Source organism: Triticum urartu, chromosome 3, assembly GCF_003073215.2.
Source record: "Triticum urartu cultivar G1812 chromosome 3, Tu2.1, whole genome shotgun sequence".
Classification (NCBI taxonomy): Eukaryota; Viridiplantae; Streptophyta; class Magnoliopsida; order Poales; family Poaceae; genus Triticum; species Triticum urartu.
This window is the reverse complement of record NC_053024.1, coordinates 588,607,916-588,631,177: the sequence shown is the minus strand read 5'-3', so window position 1 is coordinate 588,631,177 and position 23,262 is coordinate 588,607,916. Positions and strand designations below refer to the sequence as shown.

Below are 23,262 nucleotides of genomic sequence, written 5' to 3'. Positions count from 1 at the left end.
TCTGCAGCAAAGTATTTAGTAGCAAAGTAATATGATAGTAGTGGTAACGGTAGCAAAAGGTAATGGTAGCAAAAGTAATGTTTTTGGTATTTTGTAGTGATGATGGCAATAGCAACGGAAAAGTAAATAAGCGAAGAACAATATATGGAAAGCTCGTAGGCAATGGATCAGTGATGGAGAATTATGCCGGATGTGGTTCATCATGTAACAATCATAACCTAGGGTGACACAGAACTAGCTCCAGTTCATCAATGCAATGTAGGCATGTATTCCGAATATAGTCATACATGCTTATGGAAAAGAACTTGCATGACATCTTTTGTCCTACCCTCCCGTGGCAGCGGGGTCCTAGCGGAAACTAAGGGATATTAAGGCATCCTTTTAATAGAGTACCAGAAAAAAAGCATTAGCACATAGTGAATACATGAACTCCTCAAACTATGGTCATCACCGGTAAGTATCCCGATTATTGTCACTTCGGGGTTAACGGATCATAACACATAATAGGTGACTATAGACTTGCAAGATAGGATCAAGAACTCTCATATATTGATGAAAACATAATAGGTTCAGATCTGAAATCATGGCACTCGGGCCCTAATGACAAGCATTAAGCATAGCAAAGTCATAGCAACATCAATCTCAGAACATAGTGGATACTAGGGATCAAACCCTAACAAAACTAACTCAATTACATGATAGATCCCATCCAACCCATCACAGTCCAGCAAGCCTATGATGGAATTACTCACACACGGCGGTGAGCATCATGAAATTGGTGATGGAGGATGGTTAATGATGATGATGGCGATGAATTCCCCTCTCCGGAGCCCCAAACGGACTCCAGATCAGCCCTCCCGAGAGGTTTTAGGGCTTGGCGGCGGCTCCGTATCGTAAAACGCGATGAATCCTTCTCTCTGATTTTTTTCTCCCCGAAACCAAATATATAGAGTTGGAGTTGAGGTCGGAGGAGCTCCAGGGGGCCCACGAGGTAGGGGCGCACCCTAGGGGGGCAGGCGCGCCCCCACCCTCGTGGACAGGTGGTGGACCCCCTAGCCTTCATCTTTTGCAAGGATTTTTTATTATTTCTAAAAAGTTGTTCCGTGAAGTTTCAGGTCATTCCGAGAACTTTTGTTTCTGCACATAAATAACACCATGGTAATTCTGCTGAAAACAGCGTCAGTCTGGGTTAGTTCCATTCAAATCACACAAGTTAGAGTCCAAAATAAGGGCAAAAGTGTTTGGAAAAGTAGATACGACGGAGACGTATCAACTCCCCCAAGCTTAAACCCTTGCTTGTCCTCAAGCAAATCAGTTGATAAACTGAAAGTGATAAAGAAAAACTTTTACAAACTCTGTTTGCTCTTGTTGTTATAAATATGTAAAGCCAGCATTCAAGTTTTCAGCAAAGATTATGACTAACCACATTCACAATAACGCTTAGGTCTCAAGTTTACTCTTATCAATGGCATAATCAACTAGCGAGCAATAATAATAAATCTCGGATGACAACACTTTCTCAAAATAATCATAATATGATATAACAAGATGGTATCTTGCTAGCCCTTTCTGAGACCGGAAAACATAAATGCAGAGCACCTTTAAAGATCAAGGACTGACTAGACATTGTAATTCATGGTAAAAGAGATCCAGTCAAGTCATACTCAATGTAAACTAACAGTAATGAATGCAAATGACAGGGGTGCTCTCCAACTGGTGCTTTTTAATAAGAGGAGGATGACTCAACATGAAAGTAAATAGATAGGCCCTTCGCAGAGGGAAGCAGGGATTTGTACAAGTGACAGAGCTCAGTTTTGAAATAGAGGTGAATAGTATTTTGAGCGGTATACTTTCGTTGTCAACATAGCAACCAAGAGATGGCTATATCTTCCATGCTACACACATCATAGGCGGTTCCCAAATAGAATGGTAAAGTTTATACCCCCCCCCTTCCACCAACAAGCATCAATCCATGGCTTGCTCGAAACAACGAGTTCCTCCAACTAACAAGAGTCCCAGGGGGGTTTTGTTTGCAATTATTTTGATTTAGTTTGCATAAAGCATGGGACTGGGCATCCCGGTGACCAGCCATTTTTCTCGTGAGTGAGGAGCGGAGTCCACTCCTCTTGAGAATAACCCGCCTAAAATGGAAGATGCGGACAACCCTAGTTGATACATGAGCTATTCGAGCATACAAAACAGGATATTTATTTGAAGGTTTAGAGTTTGGCACATACAAATTTACTTGGAACGGCAGGTAGATACCGTATATAGGTAGGTATGGTGGACTCATATGGAATAACTTTGGGGTTTATGGAGTTGGATGCACAAGCAGTATTCCCGCTTAGTACAGGTGAGGGCTAGCAAAAGACTGGAAAGCGACCAGCTAGAGAGCGATAACAGTCATGAACATGCATTAAAATTAATCAACACCGAATGCAAGCATGAGTAGGATATAATCCACCATGAACATAAATATCGTGAAGGCTATGTTGATTTTGTTTCAACTACATGCGTGAACATGCGCCAAGTCAAGTCACTTAAATCATTCAGAGGAGGATACCACCCTATCATACCACATCACAACCATTTTAATAGCATGTTGGCATGCAAGGTAAACCATTATAAGATCCTAGCTAATCAAGCATGGCACAAGAACTATGATCTCTAGTTGTCATTGCAAATATGTTTATTCATAATAGGCTGAATCAGGAACAATGAACTAATCATATTTACAAAAACAAGAGAGGTCGAGTTCATACTAGCTTTTCTCATCTCAATAAGTTCATCATATAATCATCATTATTGCCTTTCACTTGCACACTCGAACGATGTGGATAATAATAATAGTGCACGTGCATTGGACTAAGCTGGAATCTGCAAGCATTCAATAAACAGGAGAAGACAAGGCAATATGGGCTCTTTTGTCAGATCAACAATAATGCATATAAGAGCCACTTCAATAATTTAATTATGGTCTTCTCCTATCGACCCCCAAAGAAAAAAAAGAAATAAAACTATTTACACGGGAGAGCTCCCAACAAGTAAAAGAAGAACATGAAGTCTTTTTGGGTTTTCTTTTTAATTACTACTACAAGCATAGAAAGTAAACTAATTAAAAGCTACAACTAATTTTTTTGGTTTTTTAAGGTTTATCAAACACACAAGAAGAAAGCATAAAAAAGGAAATAAACTAGAATGGATGATACAATGAAAAAGTATGAGCACCGACATCTGGCAATGAGTGTGTGAACATAAATGTAATGTCGGTGAGAAATACGTACTCCCCCAAGCTTAGGCTTTTGGCCTAAGTTGGTCTATGGCCACGGCTGGCCTGGCGGATATCCATAATAATAGTTGGGGTCGTACTGTGAAGAAGAAGACTCCGATTGCCACTGGTTGGCAATCATCTCCGGATCCCACTGGTAATTAGACTGTCATGGAGGATCAACTTGTGGTTCCGGCTCTGGCTCTGGAGCTAGGGATGGCAATTTTATCCATGGATCTGGATACCCGTGGATACTCGACCCGGTTGGGCAAGGGTATGGAGCTCATTTCTGCCCATGGGTCCGTGGATATGGATACCCACGAACAGCCGGGTTGGGCACGGTTATAGTTTGTGCTCCATGGATATCTAATGGATACCCGTACGTCATGTGAGGCCATATGCTAGTGATAGTAGAAAGAGCGAATCAATGGGAAATGGCAGGCAATATGCAACTGGTGCCATAAGCTATATGCTGCAGAATCAACCTCTAGTATGTCACACTTAAGGACTCATCATATTACTTGTTGCCTACTTATGCATGTAGATTATGTTATCATTTTTAGTGAATGACAATGAGCTAATTTGATCTTTGGGAAGGCTTCATGCTGAATTTTCTATGCCCATGGAGCTCCATGGGTATGTGGGTATCCAGCGGGTCTGGGCATGGGCACAAGTTTTGCCCATGGATAATTCGGTGGATGGGCAGAGGGTAGGAAGATGGGTCATGGGTTGGATTTGGACCAGCTCCAACCGCCCCAAACCCGACCCATTGCCATCCTGGTCTGTAGCTGATGTAGGGTTCCGATAGGCATGAATAGCCTCTAACGGAACAAGGTACTGGCCTGCAGATAAATCAAACAAGGAAGGAGCAGGCAGGGTAATAGTCTCAGGATGATGTTTATCAAAGAACAATTTGTATTTAAGCTCTCCTTCCCTATTCTTAACAATAAAATCATGTGCTACCATACTCTTATAATATAAATAAACACAAGGCAGCACTTTTTCTTCCTTCTCATAATGCCTAATAGGTATGTTAAAATGTGCAGCTAGGCGTGAAGCATAGATGCCTCCAAAAATGGGGCCCTTTGTACAGTTCAGACTTAACCGTTTAGCAATAATGCCGCCCATACTAACAGAGTTATCACTGAATAAACCGTGGAGAAAAATAATAATATCAGGGACACTAAGGTTTCCGCAGTTTCCGCGACCAATTAAGCAACGACTAGCAAATATTGCAAAATAGCGTAAAACAGGAAAATGTATGCTAGTGATTCGTGCATCGGAAACCTTCCTCGTTTCCCCTACAGTGATGATATCAATAAACCCATCCACATCGCTGCAATGTGGTCCTCTGTCGTGCCCTCGAAAGGGACCAAACAAACCCGACAAAAATCATAAAGTGACATCTCCTTATGCTCATCATATAAATAAAACTCCACCGTAGGTGGTGAGCTCCTAGAATGGAAATGAAAGTTTTGCACAAAGATATTTGTGAGTAGGAGATACTGATCGCGTTGGTCGTGGAGGAAAGCGGTGAGGCCTGCATTCTTAGCCAACTCATAAAAATCTTCATAAATCTCGGCTGCTCTCAAGAAATCATCGGAAGGCCACTCACACGATCGAACCTCCGCGGTGCGAGGCAGATTATATTTGGGCTTCTATGCCTTTTCCTTCGAGCTTCGGCTCGATTGGCCCCTCAAAAGTCTCTTCATTGTTTCTTGAAATATTCTAAAAAGTTTAGTAACTTTAAAATAAAAGTAAACCAAATTCAATAATATTGATAGCAACTACTCCTACAAGTGCCTAGGGACTATATCATGCATCAAAACTATTTTTTACCATATAAATTTGACATGCAAGATCAAGAACAGGGTCACCTAAGCAGCAAAAATTTGCAATGAATAAAGCACTAGAACAAAAACTAATTGGACCAATGGAGGAGTCACATACCAAGGAACAATCTCCCCAAGTAGTTTTGTGAGAGGTGCTTTGAGCAAGGAGATCAAAAATGGCGGCAAAATGAGCTTGGACTCGGGTTTGAGCTGGATATTCATGTTTGGGGGAGGAAGAAGGAGTGTGTGGGTGAAAGGATAAGTGGAGGAGGGTGGGACCACGAGGCAGGGGGGCGCGCCCTCCACCCTCGTGGCCAGGTGGATGACCCCCTGCTGTGTTCTCAGTGCCAAATATTCTAGAAAAAAATCATATTTAAATTTCAGGGCATTTGGAGAACTTTTATTTTCAGGGTATTTTTATATTGCACGGGTAATCAGATAACAGACAGAAAAATACTATTTTTATTTTATTTAATATATAAATAACAGAAAGTAAAAGGAGGGTACAGAAGGTTGTGCCTTCTAGTTTCATCCATCTCATGCTCATCAAAAGGAATCCACTAACAAGGTTGATCAAGTCTTGTTAACGAACTCATTCCGAATAACATGGAACCGGAGAAATTTCAAATAACACTATGTTACCTCAACGGGGATATGCACATCCCCAATAATAAGAATATCATATTTCTTCTTGACAGTAGGAAGAGGAAATTCAAAACCTCCAAATATAATCGATGGGATTTTTCCAATAGAGTTGATACTATGAACTTGAGGTTGTTTCCTCGGAAAGTGTACCGTATGCTCATTACCATTAACATGAAAAGTGACATTGCCTTTAGTGCAACCAATAACAGCCCCTGCAGTATTCAAAAAGGGTCTTCCAGGAATAATAGACATACTATCGTCCTCGGGAATATCAAGAATAACAAAGTTCGTTAAAATAGTAACATTTGCAACTACAACAGGCACATCCTCACAAATACCGATAGGTATAGCAGTTGATTTATCAGCCATTTGCAAAGATATTTCAGTAGGTGTCAACTTATTCAAATCAAGTCTACGATATAAAGAGAGAGGCATAACACTAACATCGGCTCCAAGATCACATAAGCAGTTTTAACATAGTTTGTTTTAATGGAGCATGGTATAGTGGGTACTCCTGGATCTCCTAGTTTCTTAGGTATTCCACCCTTAAAAGTATAGTTAGCAAGCATGGTGGAAATTTCAGCTTCCGGCATCTTTCTTTTATTTGTAACAATATCTTTCATATACTTAGCATAAGGATTCATTTTGAGCATATCAGTTAATTGCATACGCAAAAAGTTAGGTCTAATCATTTCAGCAAAGCGCTCAAAATCCTCATCATCCTTTTTCTTGGATGGTTTGGGAGGAAAAGGCATGGGTTTCTGAACCCATGGTTCTCTTTCTTTACCGTGTTTCCTAGCAACAAAGTCTTCCTTATCATAACGTTGATTCTTTGATTGTGGGTTATCAAGATCAACAGCAGGTTCAATTTCTATATCATTATCATTACTAGGTTGAGCATCATCAGGAACATTATCACTAGATTCAGGTTCATTACCAGATTGTGTTTCAGCATCAGAAATAGAGATGTCATTTGGATTCTCAGGTGTTTCAATAACAGGTTCACTAGAAGCATGCAAAGTCCTATCATTTTTCTTTTTCTTCCTATTAGAAGGACTAGGTGCGTCCACATTATTTCTCTGAGAATCTTGCTCAATTCTCTTAGGGTGGCCTTCAGGATACAAAGGTTCCTGAGTCATTCTACCACCTCTAGTCATAACTCTAACAGCATTATCATTATTCTTACTATTCAATTCATTGAGAAAATCATTTTGAGCTTTAAGTACTTGTTCTACTTTAGTGGTAACCATAGAAGCATGTTTACTAATAAGTTTAATTTCACCTTTGACATTAGCCATATAATCACCCAAGTGTTCAAGCTTATTTGAATTGTATTTCAATTGTCTACCAAAATAAGCATTAAAATCTTCTTGCTTAACCATAAATTTGTCAAACTCATCTAAGCATGGGCTAGCAAACTTAGTAAATGGGATTTTAGCTTTATCATATCTATAGAGAGAATTTACCTTTACTACCTATGTCGGGTTATCAAGACCATGAGTTTCTTCAATAGGTAAAGGATTAAGATCATATGTTTCTTCAACAGGCGGTAAATTAAGACCATGTATTTCTTCAATAGGAGGTAAATTCTTAACGTCTTCAACTTTAATACCTTTTTCTTTCATAGATTTCTTTGCCTTTTGCATATCTTTAGGACTGAGAAATAGAATACCCCTCTTCTTCGGAGTTGGTTTAGGAATAGGCTCAAGAATTGGCTCCGGAGCTAGCTCAGGAAGTGTACAATTATTTTCATTTGTCAACATATTATTCAATAGAATTTCAGCTCCATCCGGTGTTCTTTCCCTGAAAATAGAACCGGCACGACTATCCATGTAATCTCTGGAGGCATCGGTTAGTCCATTATAAAAGATATCAAGTATTTCATTTTTCTTAAGAGGATGCTCAGGCAAAGCATTAAGTAACTTGAGAAGCCTCCCCCAAGCTTGTGGGAGACTCTCTTCTTCAATTTGCACAAAATTATATATACCCCTTAAAGCAGCTTGTTTCTTATGAGCAGGGAAATATTTAGCAGAGAAGTAATAAATCATATCCTGGGGACTACACACACAACCAGGATCAAGAGAATTAAACCATATCTTAGCATCACCCTTTAATGAGAACGGAAATATTTTAAGGATATAAAAGTAACGAGTTCTCTCATCAGAAGTGAACATGGTGGCTATATCATTTAATTTAGTAAGATGTGCCGGCCACAACAGTTTCAGATTCATAGCCATGAAAAGGATCAGATTCAACCAAAGTAATTATATCAGGATCAACAGAGAATTCATAATCCTTATCAGTAACAAAGATAGGTGAAGTAGCAAAAGCAGGGCCAGGTTTCATTCTAGCATTAAGAGATTGCTGCTTCCATTTAGCTAATAACCTCTTGAGCTCGTATCTATCTTTGCAAGCTAAAATAGCTAAAGAAGCTTCTTTATCAAAAACATAACCCTCAGGAATAACAGGTGAGTCTTCATTATCACTTTCATCAATATTATCAGATTCAATATTTTCATTCTCTCTAGCCCTAGCAAGTTGTTCATCAAGAAATTCACCAAGTGGCACAGTAGTATCAAGCATAGAAGTAGTTTCATCATAAGTATCATGTATAGCAGAAGTGGCATCATCAATAACATGCGACATATCAGAACGAATAGCAGAAGCAGGTTTAGGTGTCGCAAGCTTACTCAAAACAGAAGGTGAATCAAGTGCAGAGCTAGATGGCAATTCCTTACCTTCCCTCGTAGTTGAGGGATAAATCTTGGTTCTTGGATCTTTCAAGTTCTTCATAATGATAAGCAGATATAAATCCCAAGTGACTCAAAGAATTGAGCTATGGTCCCCGGCAACGGCGCCAGAAAATAGTCTCGATAACCCACAAGTATAGGGGATCACAACAGTTTTCGAGGGTAGAGTATTCAACCCAAATTTATTGATTCGACACAAGGGGGGCCAAAGAATATTCTCAAGTATTAGCAGCTGAGTTGTTAATTCAACCACACCTGGAAACTTAATATCTGCAGCAAAGTATTTAGTAGCAAAGTAATATGATAGTAGTGGTAACGGTAGCAAAAGGTAATGGTAGCAAAAGTAATGTTTTTGGTATTTTGTAGTGATGATGGCAATAGCAACGGAAAAGTAAATAAGCGAAGAACAATATATGGAAAGCTCGGAGGCAATGGATCAGTGATGGAGAATTATGCCGGATGCGGTTCATCATGTAACAATCATAACCTAGGGTGACACAGAACTAGCTCCAGTTCATCAATGTAATGTAGGCATGTATTCCGAATATAGTCATACGTGCTTATGGAAAAGAACTTGCATGACATCTTTTGTCCTACCCTCCCGTGGCAGCGGGGTCCTAGCGGAAACTAAGGGATATTAAGGCCTCCTTTTAATAGAGTACTGGAACAAAGCATTAGCACATAGTGAATACATGAACTCCTCAAACTATGGTCATCACCGGTAAGTATCCCGATTATTGTCACTTCGGGGTTAACGGATCATATCACATAATAGGTGACTATAGACTTGCAAGATAGGATCAAGAACTCTCATATATTGATGAAAACATAATAGGTTCAGATCTGAAATCATCGCACTCGGGCCCTAGTGACAAGCATTAAGCATAGCAAAGTCATAGCAACATCAATCTCAGAACATAGTGGATACTAGGGATCAAACCGTAACAAAACTAACTCGATTACATGATAGATCCCATCCAACCCATCACCGTCCAGCAAGCCTACGATGGAATTACTCACGCACGGCGGTGAGCATCATGAAATTGGTGATGGAGGATGGCTGATTATGACGATGGTGACGGATTCCCTTCTCCGGAGCCCCGAACGGACTCCAGATCAGCCCTCCCGAGAGGTTTTAGGGCTTGGCGGCGGCTCCGTATCGTAAAACGCGATGAATCCTTCTCTCTGATTTTTTTTCTCCCCGAAACCAAATATATAGAGTTGGAGTTGAGGTCGGAGGAGCTCCAGGGGGCCCACGAGGTAGGGGGGAGCGCCCTAGGGGGGCAGGCGCGCCCCCACCCTCGTGGACAGGTGGTGAGCCCCCTGGCCTTCATCTTTTGCAAGGATTTTTTATTATTTCCGAAAAGTTGTTCCGTGAAGTTTCAGGTCATTCCGATAACTTTTGTTTCTACACATAAATAACACCATGGTAATTCTGCTGAAAACAGCGTCAGTCCGAGTTAGTTCCATTCAAATCATGCAAGTTAGAGTCCAAAACAAGGGCAAAAGTGTTTGGAAAAGTAGATACGACGGAGACGTATCACGCATCGGTGGTACTACTCGGAAGATCCGCAAACGCGCCTGGAGAACTCCATACTTGAGTAAGCAAAGCATACCTCTGACCTCCAAAGATACTCTGTAAAAGAAAGGCCTTACCAGCCGCTATCTGCCTCGCCTGATGGATATCTTCACGAGCACTCCGGGACTCGATCCGCGCTCTTTGGCCTCATGGAGGGCCTTGGCGAGCTCGGTCGACTGAGCCGAAGTCTTCTCCTCCAAGGTCTCGCATTTGCTGATGGCATCCTTCAGCTCCTGCTCGACTTCGACCACCCAAGCTTCGTGTTGGCGGCGAGCAGCTTTCTCGGTCTTCACTTCTGCAGCCGCTTTGTCAGCGGCTGCCTTGTTGGCCTTAGCCTCGTGGCCTGGGCGAGGGCGCCTTTAAGGGTCTCGACCTTGGCTGCACCAGCTGTGATCATAATTAAAAGCATTTCATGAGTTAACCTCTAAACATGCATATTACTTATGATATAAAAATAACTTCCTTTTTAAAACATTATACGCATACCTTGCGTCTCGTCGAACCACTTATTAATGCGGTCGATTTCCTCATCTACCACCTGAAGCTTCCGATTGAGTTCGGAAACTTCTGCGGCCTGGGCAGTTGCCGCCAACAGGGAAGCATTTTACAATAATAGCATAGCATGTTAACTCTCCCGAATACTACGTGGATCCTCTGTCCGATTTCTTTTAAAAACCGGACAGAGCCTCAGGGGCTATTGTCTATGCACAGGTATATTCCTCTATATGAAAAGTTTTTAGAACATTACATCGCCTACCTCAAGCCCGTTAGTAGGCTGGTGAAGGCTTCGTTCAGTCCACTCTTGGCAGACCGAACCTTCTCCACCACCACACCCATCAGGGTGCGATGCTCCACCATGATGGAAGCACGCTGCAGTGCTTCCTCCAGAGCGTTGGGCGCCTCCGGATTAGTGGAGGTCGCTGATGGAGATGATGCTCCTCCCCCCTCTTTCAAAGGGGGCTGCTCGCCTGATCCCGGGGCCGCGTTGGTCTCCGAGATGGTGTTTGGCTGGGGCCCAGATTGTTGGGGCTCCCCGCTGTTGGTTGTCATAGGGGTCGTCCCCCCTAGGTCTTCAGCGACCGAGGTATTAACCTCGAACGCTTTCCCAACGGCCTCGCTCACCCCTCCTCGGCTAGGAGAGGTCCTTCAGGACGACACTTAGGCGTCCCCCATGGTGATAGGCGAGGGAGCTCGCGGTGGCGTTTCACTCTCTGCCATTTCGGGTGGCAGTGAGTTCCCCTCCGATAATGGAGTTTGCGAGAGCTCGCGTGGAGGGCTGAAAGGCAAATAAAAAAATAACTTATGTAATGGAAACAGGTTTCTGAATACTTACAATTCGGTTAGGGGCTTCACCCTGGGAGGCCTCTTGGGGACTAGTTCGGACTCTGAGTCCGAACTGTCCGAGGGGATCACCTTCCCTCTCTTGGGCGCCTGCCCCTTCGGGTCCTCGGAGGCCGCCCTCTTCTTCTTCCTCCCCTTACGTGGGGAGTCGTTTTCCACCTCCTCCTCCTCCTCTTCTTCCTCGTCTTCCTCGTGGTAAGAGAGGGCTTCGGTCTCTCCAGACACCGTGTGTGAAGGACCTTTGTGGCGGGGGCCGCCCTTGGCCTCCTTGCCTTTCTTCTTCTTGGCCTTCTTCTCCGGCGCCTGATAGGGCGCCGGGACCAGCATCTTCGTTAGCTGGGGTGTGGATGGGTCCTCAGGTAGTGGTGCCGGGCACTTGATCCGCTCCGCCTTTTTCATCCATCCCTGTACGAAAGGCAGGCAATATATTATATCTAAATTATTGACCGAATAGGTCTTCGGAGAAATTATGCTTATCGGCAAGGTTGGGTTCTCGATGTCGAGTCTGATGTCTTCGGTCTTCATCGGCCAACTTTTCTGAGCCTTGAAGAGTTGCTTCCATATATCTTTGTGCATGGTGCCGAAGAAACGCTTCAAGGTCCGTGGCTCCTCCGGATTGAACTCCCACATGGGGAGGCCCGGAGTTGGCAGGGAAGGATGTGGCGGAAGAGCATCACCTGAATCACGTTTGTGAGACCGGTGTTTGAACCCAACACGTTGGAGATGCGTTTCTGCAGCATCTGCACCTCCGGTTGGGACCCCCAATCAAGGCCCTTGGCAGTCCATGAGGTGAGTCTCGTGGGGGGTCCGTATCTGAAGTCAGGCATGGCCGCCCAGTTGGTGTCGCGGGGTTCGATGATGTAGAACCACTCCTGCTGCCACACCTTGACTGTATCCACAAATGCCCCTTTGGGCCAGACGGCGTTGGGAAGCTTGCTTATCATAGCCCTGCCACACTCCGCGTGTTGTCCGCCGACCACCTTCGGCTTCAGATTGAAGACCTTGAGCCATAGGCCAAAGTGTGGGGGTGTGCGGAGAAGAGCCTCACACACGATGATGAACGCCGATATGTGGAGGAAGGAATTTAGGGCTAGATCGTGGAAATCTAGCGCGTAATAGAACATGAGGCCTGGGACGAAGGGGTGGAGGGGAAACCCTAGCCCTCGGAGGAAATGGGGGATGAACACGACCCTCTCGCCATGCTCCGGAGTTGGGATAACCTGATCTTTGTTAAGGAGCCTGTGCGCGATATCCGTGGATAGATAGCCCGAGCTCTGAAGCTCCTTGATGTCCTTCTCGGTGACAGAGGAGGCCTCCCACTTGCCCTTGGAACCGGACCCGGCCATTGCTGGGGAGGGTGGTAGTGGTGGGAAAGATTGGAATTTTTGGGCGCTGGAGCTGGAAGGTTGGAAGGCATAAGCTAGAGGAAGGTGTGGGAAAAAAGAAGGGATTTTTACCCTCTTATAGGCGGCAAAAATACCAAACGCCCCCCTCTCAAGCCATAAACCTCGCCTGTTCCCAACGAGATCGTGCGTAAGGCGCGGTTGGGTTACCCAAACCATATTGATGAGAATCCCGTAATGGGCGGGCACCAACTCTGTTTTGACAAGATGTGCCAATGGAGGCTAAGCCTCGAAACACGAAACGGGAGGCATGAAAACGGTTCAAAATGTTGAAGACTCAAGTGTGACGCTTCCCCAAAAAAGTTGCCAGTAAAAGACAATGTTCCTGTTTTTATGTCTTGCCTTTGTGGCTAAGGGTTGTATTGATTATGCAGAGCCGGACACAGCTCCTTTATGCAGGAAGCTGACTTAAAAAATTTAGGAGAAGGAACCCGCCTTGTCATGCCAAATAGATCGTCATCGAAGATTGGTTCAGTGGCTACTAAGGGAGTCCTGGATTAGGGGGTCCTCGGGTGTCTAGATTATTCAATATGGGCCGGACTGATGGGCCGTGAAGATAAAGCAGAAGACTATCCCCCGTGTCCGGATAGGACTCCCATATGCGTGGATGGCAAGTTTGGTGTCCGGGTGTACTCTTTCTTTCCTTTGCAAACCGACTCTGTATAACCCTAGGCCCCTCTAGTGTGTATATAAACCATAGGGGTTAGTCCGTAGAGGCTATCAGAATAATCATAGGCTAAACAACTAGGGTTTAACCATTATGATCTTGAGGTAGATCAACTCTTGTAACCCTTATACACATCGAATATAATCAAGCAGGACGTAGGGTTTTACCTCCTTTAAGAGGGCCTGAACCTGGGTAAAACATTGTGTCCCTTGTGTCCCTTGTTACCATCGATCGTCAGATACACAGCTTGGGACCACCTATCCGAGATCTGCCAGTTTTGACACCGACAGGGGGGCACCGGGTTAATCGGCTCGGCGCGACGGTCCGGGGCACATGTCCGACAACACCTCAAGTGGTTGGGAAGGTGGTGTTTGGGTGGGGACAAAATGGAAGGAGTGGTTCCCGTGAGTGCGAGCTCGCAAGAAGCAATGGAGGTGTCTGATCTGTGCGGTTCCACATTAAGGAGTTGGCCTCACGGGCTAACTCGGCAGTCAAAATCGCTTAAGTCAAAACCGGGGGATGGGGGGGGGGGTGATTCCTAAACGGTTGGTTAGTTCGAGATGCGGGATGACTGATTTTGAAGCTGAGGGTTGAATGTTCACCCGAGGTGCAAATTTAGGCTTATAAACTGGACTTTTTTAGCTGCCAAACCATAATTCATTTGTTTGTTCAGTCTGTAGTGTGTATAACTACAAAATGATTGGATTACAATGAGTACATCCGAGGTCTGGTACGCTATCGCTGAGAATAAAACATACCACTATCTCATAATTCACTTGAATAGTGACAAATATCTGCTATTACTAAAATTTGAATTCAACAACATACTTCTGTGTGCAAGTGTGAAACAATGGCAAAGCAAAACTGCTTCAACCCACTATCTTGTGTGTATGCTACAGCCCTAAATATTTTCTTTACTCCGTTGTGTTAAGGAAGGGGGACCCTTCTGTGCAGCCCTCTGCATCCATGGGCCTCCCAACAAATAAACGAATGTGTCTACGCCTATCCTAGTACGATTACGTATTACAGGATAAAGCTCCGTCTCGTCGTGTCGTTTGCCATTTCTGACACTCGTCGCTCAGTACTGGGAGTTCTGGAAGAACATGTCCTCCTCCCTCGGCTCCTCCTTGGCGCTCGACGCGTGCATCGCGTCGTTCTGCCTCTGCTGCTGCTGGTGCTGGCTCATGTACGACGCCGTCGGGTTGTCGAACCCGGGCCCGGAGAAGCCGAAGCTGCCGTTGAAGCCGAACGAGCCCTGGTTCTGGCCGCCGAACCCGTCGGGCCTCGGCGCGTACTGCTGTGTCCCGGCCACGGCGGGGGCGGCGTTGGCTTGGTACGCCATGGCGGACGGCTGCGGGTTCAGGTAGTGGCCGGTGCTCGCGGTGCTGTCCGCCGCCCGTGGCGCGGGGCGGTAGAGCGCGGCGCTCCCCCTGGCGGCCGGCACGTCGTGGTTGTGCTTGCCCTCGTACGTGGTGATCACCGCGCGCAGGTCGTGGGACGCGCGCTCCACGTGCTTCCGCACGGGGCACCCCACCGTGGTGCACTTGTAATAGCTCCGCGGGTTCGGGTTGCCCTTCACCACCTTCTGCCCGTACTTCCTCCACCGGTACCCGTCGTCGAGGATGTCGATGTCGCTCATGGTCTGGACGACCACCCTCGGCTCCCGCACCGTCCGGTTGCCGGCCATGTTCATTCCCTCGCCGTCACCACCGTCTCTCCTCCTGAAATTTTTGCCGATAGCAGGTTAATTTCCTCTGTTCCTCCAAGAATGCAACTCGCATGTACACATTGGATATGAATCGGTGCTCACCTCTTGGAATCCGGCTCATCATCGTCGTTGTCGTTACGGCCGACGTTGCCAGACCGCGGCGAGCTTACACCGTTCTCGTCGTCCCCGAAGGACGCCGAGGAGTTCTCGGGCGTGGTGACCATCCCTCCGAAGGAATTCTCGGACGCGTCGCCGCCGCTCTGCAGCACCTGGGCCGCGGCCGCGCCGCCGCCGGAGCCCCTGCGCGTGTTGAGCGGCTTGGCGTGGTTGTGCGTGCCCTTGTAGACGATCTCGGTGATCTGGCCCTCCAGGGAGGTCTCCACCTTCTTCTTGGTGGGGCAGTTGGGGAAGGTGCACTTGTAGTAGCTGCGGGGGTTCTCGCTCCCCTTCACCTGCTTCTGCCCGTACTTGCGCCAGTTGTACCCGTCGTCCGACGACCGCCTCTGCGAGTGCGTCTGCCTGTACGCGCCGGCAGGCGCCATCTCCGACGAGGTCGCCTGGAGCGCCGGCGCGCCGAAGCTCGCCGGGTTGGCGCCACTCGCGTCCATGCCTTCTTGTTGCTGGCCGTACCCCCATGCCTGCTGCTGCGGCTGCTGGCCTGTGTACGCCTCCTCCCCCTGAATCATTGCAAAGGATAATTTAAAATTAGGGAATCTCTCGTGCGCTGTTGGGATTTCCGCTAATCAATCACTATCACGGGGACTATTTCTCACAACCATCCTATAAAAATGAAAAGATGATGACACGACAGCGCGACAGGTGCTCCGTTTGTGGACGCGGAATGAAGAAAAATGGTATTCTAGCGCAACTAGTTTATACTTATTTGACAAAGTCGACGAGGACACCGCATGGTTCGTGATCTCACCTGTGACGCCACCGCAACCGGTGGCTGTAAGCTAGTCGTCGTCGTCGTCGCACGCGCGGCCTCCTCGCCATTCGCCGGCGCCGTCTGGAATGAGAAGTCGGAGTAGGGCTGCCTCTGCTCCTCCTTGCCGCCCTGCTCGGCGGCGCTCGGCGTCGGCGCCTCCGGCCGCCAGTTGAACTGCGACCCGAACGCGCCCGTCGTGGGTGACGGGAAGATCTGAAACGACAAACCAAAACCGCGAATCAGCGACACGAACTCAATCGATGACATGGCGCCAACGGAATTCCATTCCATGGCGTTCTTGCTTACACTGGAGGTGAGGAGCACCGGGGAGTCGAGGAAGTCGGCGAGGTTCATGCCGGCGGGCATGCTGAAGAAGGACGACGGGGACATGAGCGAGGGCGAGAGCGGCAGGGAAGGCGGGGTCAGGGCCTTGTACCCGGACGCGCCGCCGGCCGCGGCGGAGCCGCCCAGCATTTCAGTGAAGCTCGCGCTCCCGAAGGAGAAGGAGCCCGGCCTCGAGTTGGTCGACGTCTCCACGCTCCCTGACGACGAGGTAGTCATCGGAGAGGGCTCTGATCCAAAATTGCGCGCGTGTGAGTTACGACGTGCGACGGTCGTCCGGCCGGCGTGTCTGCGTCCGGCGTGTACGTACGGCGAGGGAGAGGAGGAGGAGGAGGCGGAGGGGGAGGGGCGATCGGTTGGATTGCTTGGACGGAACGGGGGAGGAGGACTATATAGAGCTTCGAAAACTTTGACCGTGGACTGGTCAAACCTCGTGCCGTTTGACTGGCGGCGCGTTAGGCTAACGAGCGACGAGCGACGGGCTGACGGGAGGTACCCACCAGTAGCGACGAGCCATGCCGCTGAGTGGGGGCGACGTGGCAGGCGTCCTGACACGCTAGTGCGGGTGCGGGTACGGTTCTGGGTGAGAGGAGGAGTTGGTGGTCGTGGCTCATTTCTTTGACCTGTTCCAACGTCCAGCGTGGATTGTACTCCTTGGTTCTAAACTAGTGTTGAGGGGATTAAATCAGCATGATTGAAGCTAAGAGACAGAACGCAAAACTAGTTTAATTATGATGCTTCGATACGATTTACTGTTTGGAGCTATGTTCTTGTACATATATGGGAAGAACAACTCCTTGGCTGCCTTTTGTAGTTGTTCTTCGTTGTATATCCGTTTTTGTTCTTGCTCTGATCACTGATCATTGTACTCAATTGCAGTGGAGCAAGAACTTTAGAAACACAAACAAACTTCGGAAGTATCTTTCGATGACATGTGTTTTCAACTCCTATACGAAGAAAATAGTCCATTCGGTAGAATTTACAAATAATGTTTTGAAAAGTTATTCTTTCCTTCTTAAAGTGACACTACGCATATTATTTAACCCTCTGATTTTTTTGTTTCAACCCGGACCCAAAGTTGCGCCCACCAATATCTTTCTAGATGCATGGGTTAAATAATTCTACTTGCTGACCTCTTTTCTAGTAAATCAGGACTGCCCTCCTTTTAAAATTAAACTACTTTGGTAGGAGTGGTTGTCATGAGATAAGTAAACCTGTATAGTGACTCCTCACTTGGTTTGAACGTAAGACTATTACCTCATGCATATTGAAATGTATGTTTATTATGTTATACAAGATGCAAATAGGCCGTTTGATTCATTCACATAGGTGAAATTATCTCACTCGTTGATTACATTGTTCTTTACGTGAATACGCAAGATGCGTATCTTTTCATTGATAAAAGAAGAGTACAAGCAAGGGATTACAACGCTAACAAGGCCATGTACGCATTAGGCATGGTGTACAAGCGAAGGAGCATAACGGACGGGGGTATGCTCATCCCCCACAAGAGAACTAGGGACTAAGCGCCGGGGATAATGTTGTGTAGACCGGTGGCGCCCGCCCTGGCCCAGAGGTGCGCCTCGTCCTTGATGATCTCGGAGGTGAAGGTAATCGATGGTGCAGCTCCATCAAAAATGCAAGCGTTGTGGTGCTTCCAAATCCACCAAGCCGATAGGATGATGAGGGAGGATAGACCTTTGCGCATGGATGCCGCCGCAAGGTCAAGCGAGGATCTCCACCAGAGCTGAAAAGACGTGTTAGGGTCGGGGAGGCCGATGGGCACACATGCCCAGCCGAGGATCTCGTGCCAAACTTGGCGAGAGAAAGAACAGCCAGCAAGGAGATGGTGCATGGACTCCTCCTCCTGATCGCAAAGGGCGCATGCATCATCATGGGGCAGTCCGTGGCGTGCAAGGCGCTCCGTTGTCCAGCAGCGGTCTTGCATGGCCAGCCATAAGAAGAACTTGACGCGGAGGGGAGCCCAAGGTCGCCAAGTGAGCCGCCAGAATGGATCTTCATAAGATCCAACGAATAGAGCCTTATAGCAGGAACGGGTTGTGTATGTAGTAGAAGAAGTCCAACGCCAACAGAGCCTATCAGGCTCGGTCGAGAGATTGGTGGGCCGCGATGAGAATTTCTCACTCGTATCAATGCTTAAAAGTCTGTCCGAATCATGTTAGCAGTTGCCGCATTTTATAAAATCTGGCAAATGGATATCAAAACTACATTCCTTAATGGATTTATTAAAGAAGAGTTGTATATGATGCAACCAGAAGGTTTTGTCAATCCTAAATATGCTAACAAAGTGAGCAAGCTCCAGCGATCCATCTATGGACTGGTGCAAGCATCTCAGAGTTGGAATATATGCTTTGATGAATTGATCAAAGCATATAATTTTATACAGACTTGTGGTGAAGCCTGTATTTACAAGAAAGTGAGTGAAAGCACTACAACATTTCTGATAAATATATGTGAATGACATATTGTTGATCAGAAATAATGTAGAATTTTCTGGTAAGCATAAAGGAGTATTTGAAAGGAGTTTTTTCAATAAAGACCTCGGTGAAGCTACTTACATATTGAGCATCAAGATCTATAGAGATAGATCAAGACGCTTGATAAGTTTTTTCAATGAGTACATACCTTGACAAGATTTTGAAGTAGTTCAAAATAGAACAGTCAAAGAAAGAGTTCTTACCTGTGTTACAAGGTGTGAAATTGAGTAAGACTCAAAGCCTGACCAGGGCAGAATATAGAAAGAGAATGAAAGTCATTCCCTATGCCTCAGCCATAGTTTCTATAAAGTATGCCATGATGTGTACCAGATCTATTGTATACCCTACACAGAGTTTAGCAAGTGAGTACAATAGTGATCTAGGAGTAGATCACTGGACAGCGGTCATAATCCTTAATGGAATAAGGATATGTTTCTCGATTATGGAGGTGACAAAAGGTTCGTCGTAAAGGGTTACGTCGATGCAAATTTTGACACTGATCCAGATGACTCTAAAGTCTTAATCTGGATACATTTTAAAAGTGAGAGCAATTAGCTAGAGTAGATCCGTGCAGAGCATTGTTGACATAGAAATTTGCAAAATACATACGGATCTGAATGTGGCAGACCCGTAGACTAAACTTCTCTCACAAGCAAAACACGATCACACCTTAGTACTCTTTGGGTGTTAATCACATAGCGATGTGAACTAGATTATTGACTCTAGTAAACCCTTTGGGTGTTGGTCACATGACGATGTGAACTATGGGTGTTAATCACATGGTGATGTGAACTATTGGTATTAAATCACATGACGATATGAACTAGATTATTGACTCTAGTGCAAGTGGGAGACTGAAGGAAATATGCCCTAGAGGAAATAATAAAGTTATTATTTATTTCCTTATATTATGATAATTGTTTATTATTCATGCTAGAATTGTATTAACCGGAAACATGATACATGTGTGAATACATAGACAAACATAGTGTAACTAGTATGCCTCTACTTGACTAGCTCGTTGATCAAAGATGGTTATGTTTCCTAACCATAGACATGAGTTGTCATTTGATTAACGGGATCACATCATTAGGAGAATGATCTGATTGACTTGACCCATTCCGTTAGCTTAACATTTGATCGTTTAGTATTTTGCTATTGCTTTCTTCACGACTTATACATGTTCCTATGACTATGAGGTTATGCAACTCCCATTTATCGAGGAACACTTTGTGTGCTACCAGACGTCATAACATAACTGGGTGATTATAAAGGTGCTCTACAGGTGTCTCCGAAGGTACTTCTTGGGTTGGCGTATTTCGAGATTAGGATTTGCCACTCCAATTGTCAGAGAGGTATCTCTGGGCCCACTCGGTAATGCACATCACTATAAGCCTTGCAAGTATTGTAACTAATGAGTTAGTTACGGGATGATGTATTACAGAATGAGTAAAGAGACTTGTCGATAACAAGATTAAACTAGGTATTAAGATACCGACGATCGAATCTCGGGCAAGTAACATACCGATGACAAAGGGAACAACGTATGTTGTTATGAGGTTTGACCGATAAAGATCTTCGTAGAATATGTAGGAGCCAATATAGGCATCCAGGTTCCGCTATTGGTTATTGACCAGAGAAGTGTCTCGGTCATGTCTACATAATTCTCGAACCCGTAGGGTCCGCACGCTTAAACGTTCGTTGACGATATAATATTATATGAGTTATGTATGTTGGTGACCGAATGTTGTTAGAAGTCCCGGATGAGATCACGGACATGACGAGGAGCTCCGGAATGGTCCGAAGGTAAAGATTCATATATTGGATGATATGGTTAGGCCAAGGGGTCAGGCCCACGGGGCTATAAATCGGTGCAAAAGGAGTTTTGCGGAGGCCAGGAGGCCAAACGCCGGAGACCCTGGCGTCTGGCCCTGGGCCAGACGTCGAGGCCCATGGCGTCTGGGCCAGACGCCAAGGATTGTGGCGTTTGGTCCTGGAGTCCGAGTGGGACTCTTGCCTTTCGGGCACAACCGACTTTGAGGAGCCTTTTGCTCCAAGTTTTGACCCCATGGCTCAACATATAAATAGAGGGGCAGGGCTAGCACCAAAGACAGATCAAGAAACACCAAGCCGTGTGCCGACAACCCCGTCCCCTCTAGTTCATCGTCCGTCATAGTTTTCGTAGTGCTTAGGCGAAGCCCTGCGGAGATCGTTCTTCACCAACACCGTCACTACGCCGTCGTGCTGCCGGAACTCATCTCTTACTTCGTCCCTCTTACTGGATCAAGAAGACGAGGACGTCATCGAGTTGGACGTGTGCTGAACGCAGAGGTACCGTACATTCGGTACTTGATCGGGACGGATCGTGAAGGTGTGCGACTACATCAACCACGTTGATAAACGCTTCCGCTTACGGTCTACGAGGTTACGTAGACAACACTCTCCCTTCTCGTTGCTGTGCATCACCATGATCCTTGCGTGTGCGTAAGAAATTTTTTGAAATTACTATGTTCTCCAACATTTTTAACAAACTAGAGGTTACCCCGCACGCTGCTATGGGAATTGGTCGATGAAGATTTGTGCTGATGACATAAGAAACAAATTTTAAAATATATATAACTTATTATATTGTATTATGTATAGTTGTAAAATATCTGTTGAATATACTACTGAATGTAAAATACTTTTTCATGTATGGTTGAATATTGTGGCCGGTCTTTCAACATGCAACCAAAGTTGAGTCATATATCATTCGTGAGTTTATAGCAAGATGGGATACTTGCATGTTCAAATAAATAAGACAGTGAGTTCACCCTCTTACATATAACTAGTAAAGTACACGTGCATTGCACGTATGAGATTTGGTAACCAAATTATTATTAAATACCACATTATAGCATGTAAGCTTTGCGACGCGGATTTTTGGGACATGGTTCCGCGCGAGGATCATATCTGGACCATTAGTTTTGCCTTTGAGATCTGTGATTAATATAGCATTTAATAAATACAAGATATATATATATATATCATGGATAAACAATAGATACCCAAACGAATACATTATAGTGGGCCAGGACACTTTAGTGCTAACAAATGCGCCCCAGACAACTCTGTCACATTTCCACCTACCACTCTCAGTCTCATCTCTCATCCATCTCTCTCTCTCTCCCGTAGTCTCTCCCGTAGTCATCACATGTAAACTGTACTAATGTGTTCGTGAGCGTGTGGCTGATTCATTATGAGACGTTTAAGGAAACAAAACAGTAACAGAAGCAGCTAACCATCATACATTATGTGCGAACTATTACATTTGGCAATAGTTAAGATAAACTAGAGGTAGCTGGTATATTCCATGCGACATAGTCGACTGCCGGATCCTTTCACCCCCAGGCGCCCGCGCAGCCCCCAGGGGGGCGGCTCGGGCGAACCCTAGCCGCCGCCACCCCCACCCACCCCGACCCACCCTCCCCCGCCGCCGCCGGAGGAAGCCGGCGAGCAAAGCTCGTCCGACGGATGGCGGTGGTGGGCTCGCCCTTCTTCCTGGGGGCGGACTCGGGCTGCACGCGATGGCGACCCTGGGCGTCTGGCGTAGTGGCGGAGATAGGACGCTTGAGCGGCGGCTCCAGGGCTTGTCGGCGGGGCTGCGCCTCCATGGCGGCCGGGGCAGCGTGGTGGTCAGCCATGGCGCACGGTGGCGGTGGATCTGGGCGCCCCCTGCCCAGATTCGTCCTGCTGTGGGTGGTGGCGGCCCGTGGTGTCGTCGGCGCTTGCCTGCGTGTCCGGGGTGGTTCTCCACTCCGGCATGTGGAGGAGGTCATCGGCGCGGCGGGTGCGTCGGATCTGGGTGTGGCCAGATCTATGGCCGGCGTTGTCGGGGTCGGCTTGTTCGGCTGCCGGTGTGCGCAGACGGTGGGTTCTAGCGCCAGATCTAGCCGCAGTCATCCGGCCCTGATCAGTGAGTTTCTCTCCTGCGGGTTCCTAACGGTGCCGGCATGGTTGCCGGGACCCTGGCCGCGGGTGAAGCTGGTGGAGGAGATCCAGATTGGGGGAAACCCCTTGGTCGGCCCTGGTCGGCCGCGCCGACGACGACGCTCAAGGGCGCCACTTTTCTTCTTGGAGACATCGGTCTATGTCTGCTCCTGCATTTCCCCCTCTCCGCCTCTCGGGTGAAAACCCTAACTCCGGTGGGCGGTGGCGGCGTCCTTGACGTCATGACCTTCCTGAAGGCGTCGCCTTGAGGGCTGAGGGGTGGTGGGCACTGTGTGGGTCCTTGACGGTTGCTGGTGATGGGCACTGCTTCG

General features: G+C 46.6%; 1 protein-coding gene across 1 annotated transcript; it reads right to left on the bottom strand.

The window, feature by feature from the left end:
• Positions 1 to 14,227: 14,227 nt before the first annotated feature.
• On the bottom strand, positions 14,228 to 16,820 carry LOC125545175 (WRKY transcription factor WRKY24-like). Its single transcript, XM_048709051.1, has 4 exons — positions 16,428 to 16,820; positions 16,119 to 16,334; positions 15,296 to 15,870; positions 14,228 to 15,206 (listed from the first exon to the last, which is right to left on the bottom strand). The coding sequence occupies exons 1-4, from the start codon at positions 16,680 to 16,682 to the stop codon at positions 14,564 to 14,566; spliced, it is 1,689 nt and encodes a 562-aa protein (XP_048565008.1). The 5' UTR covers positions 16,683 to 16,820; the 3' UTR covers positions 14,228 to 14,563.
• Between the last annotated feature and the right edge of the window lie 6,442 nt (positions 16,821 to 23,262).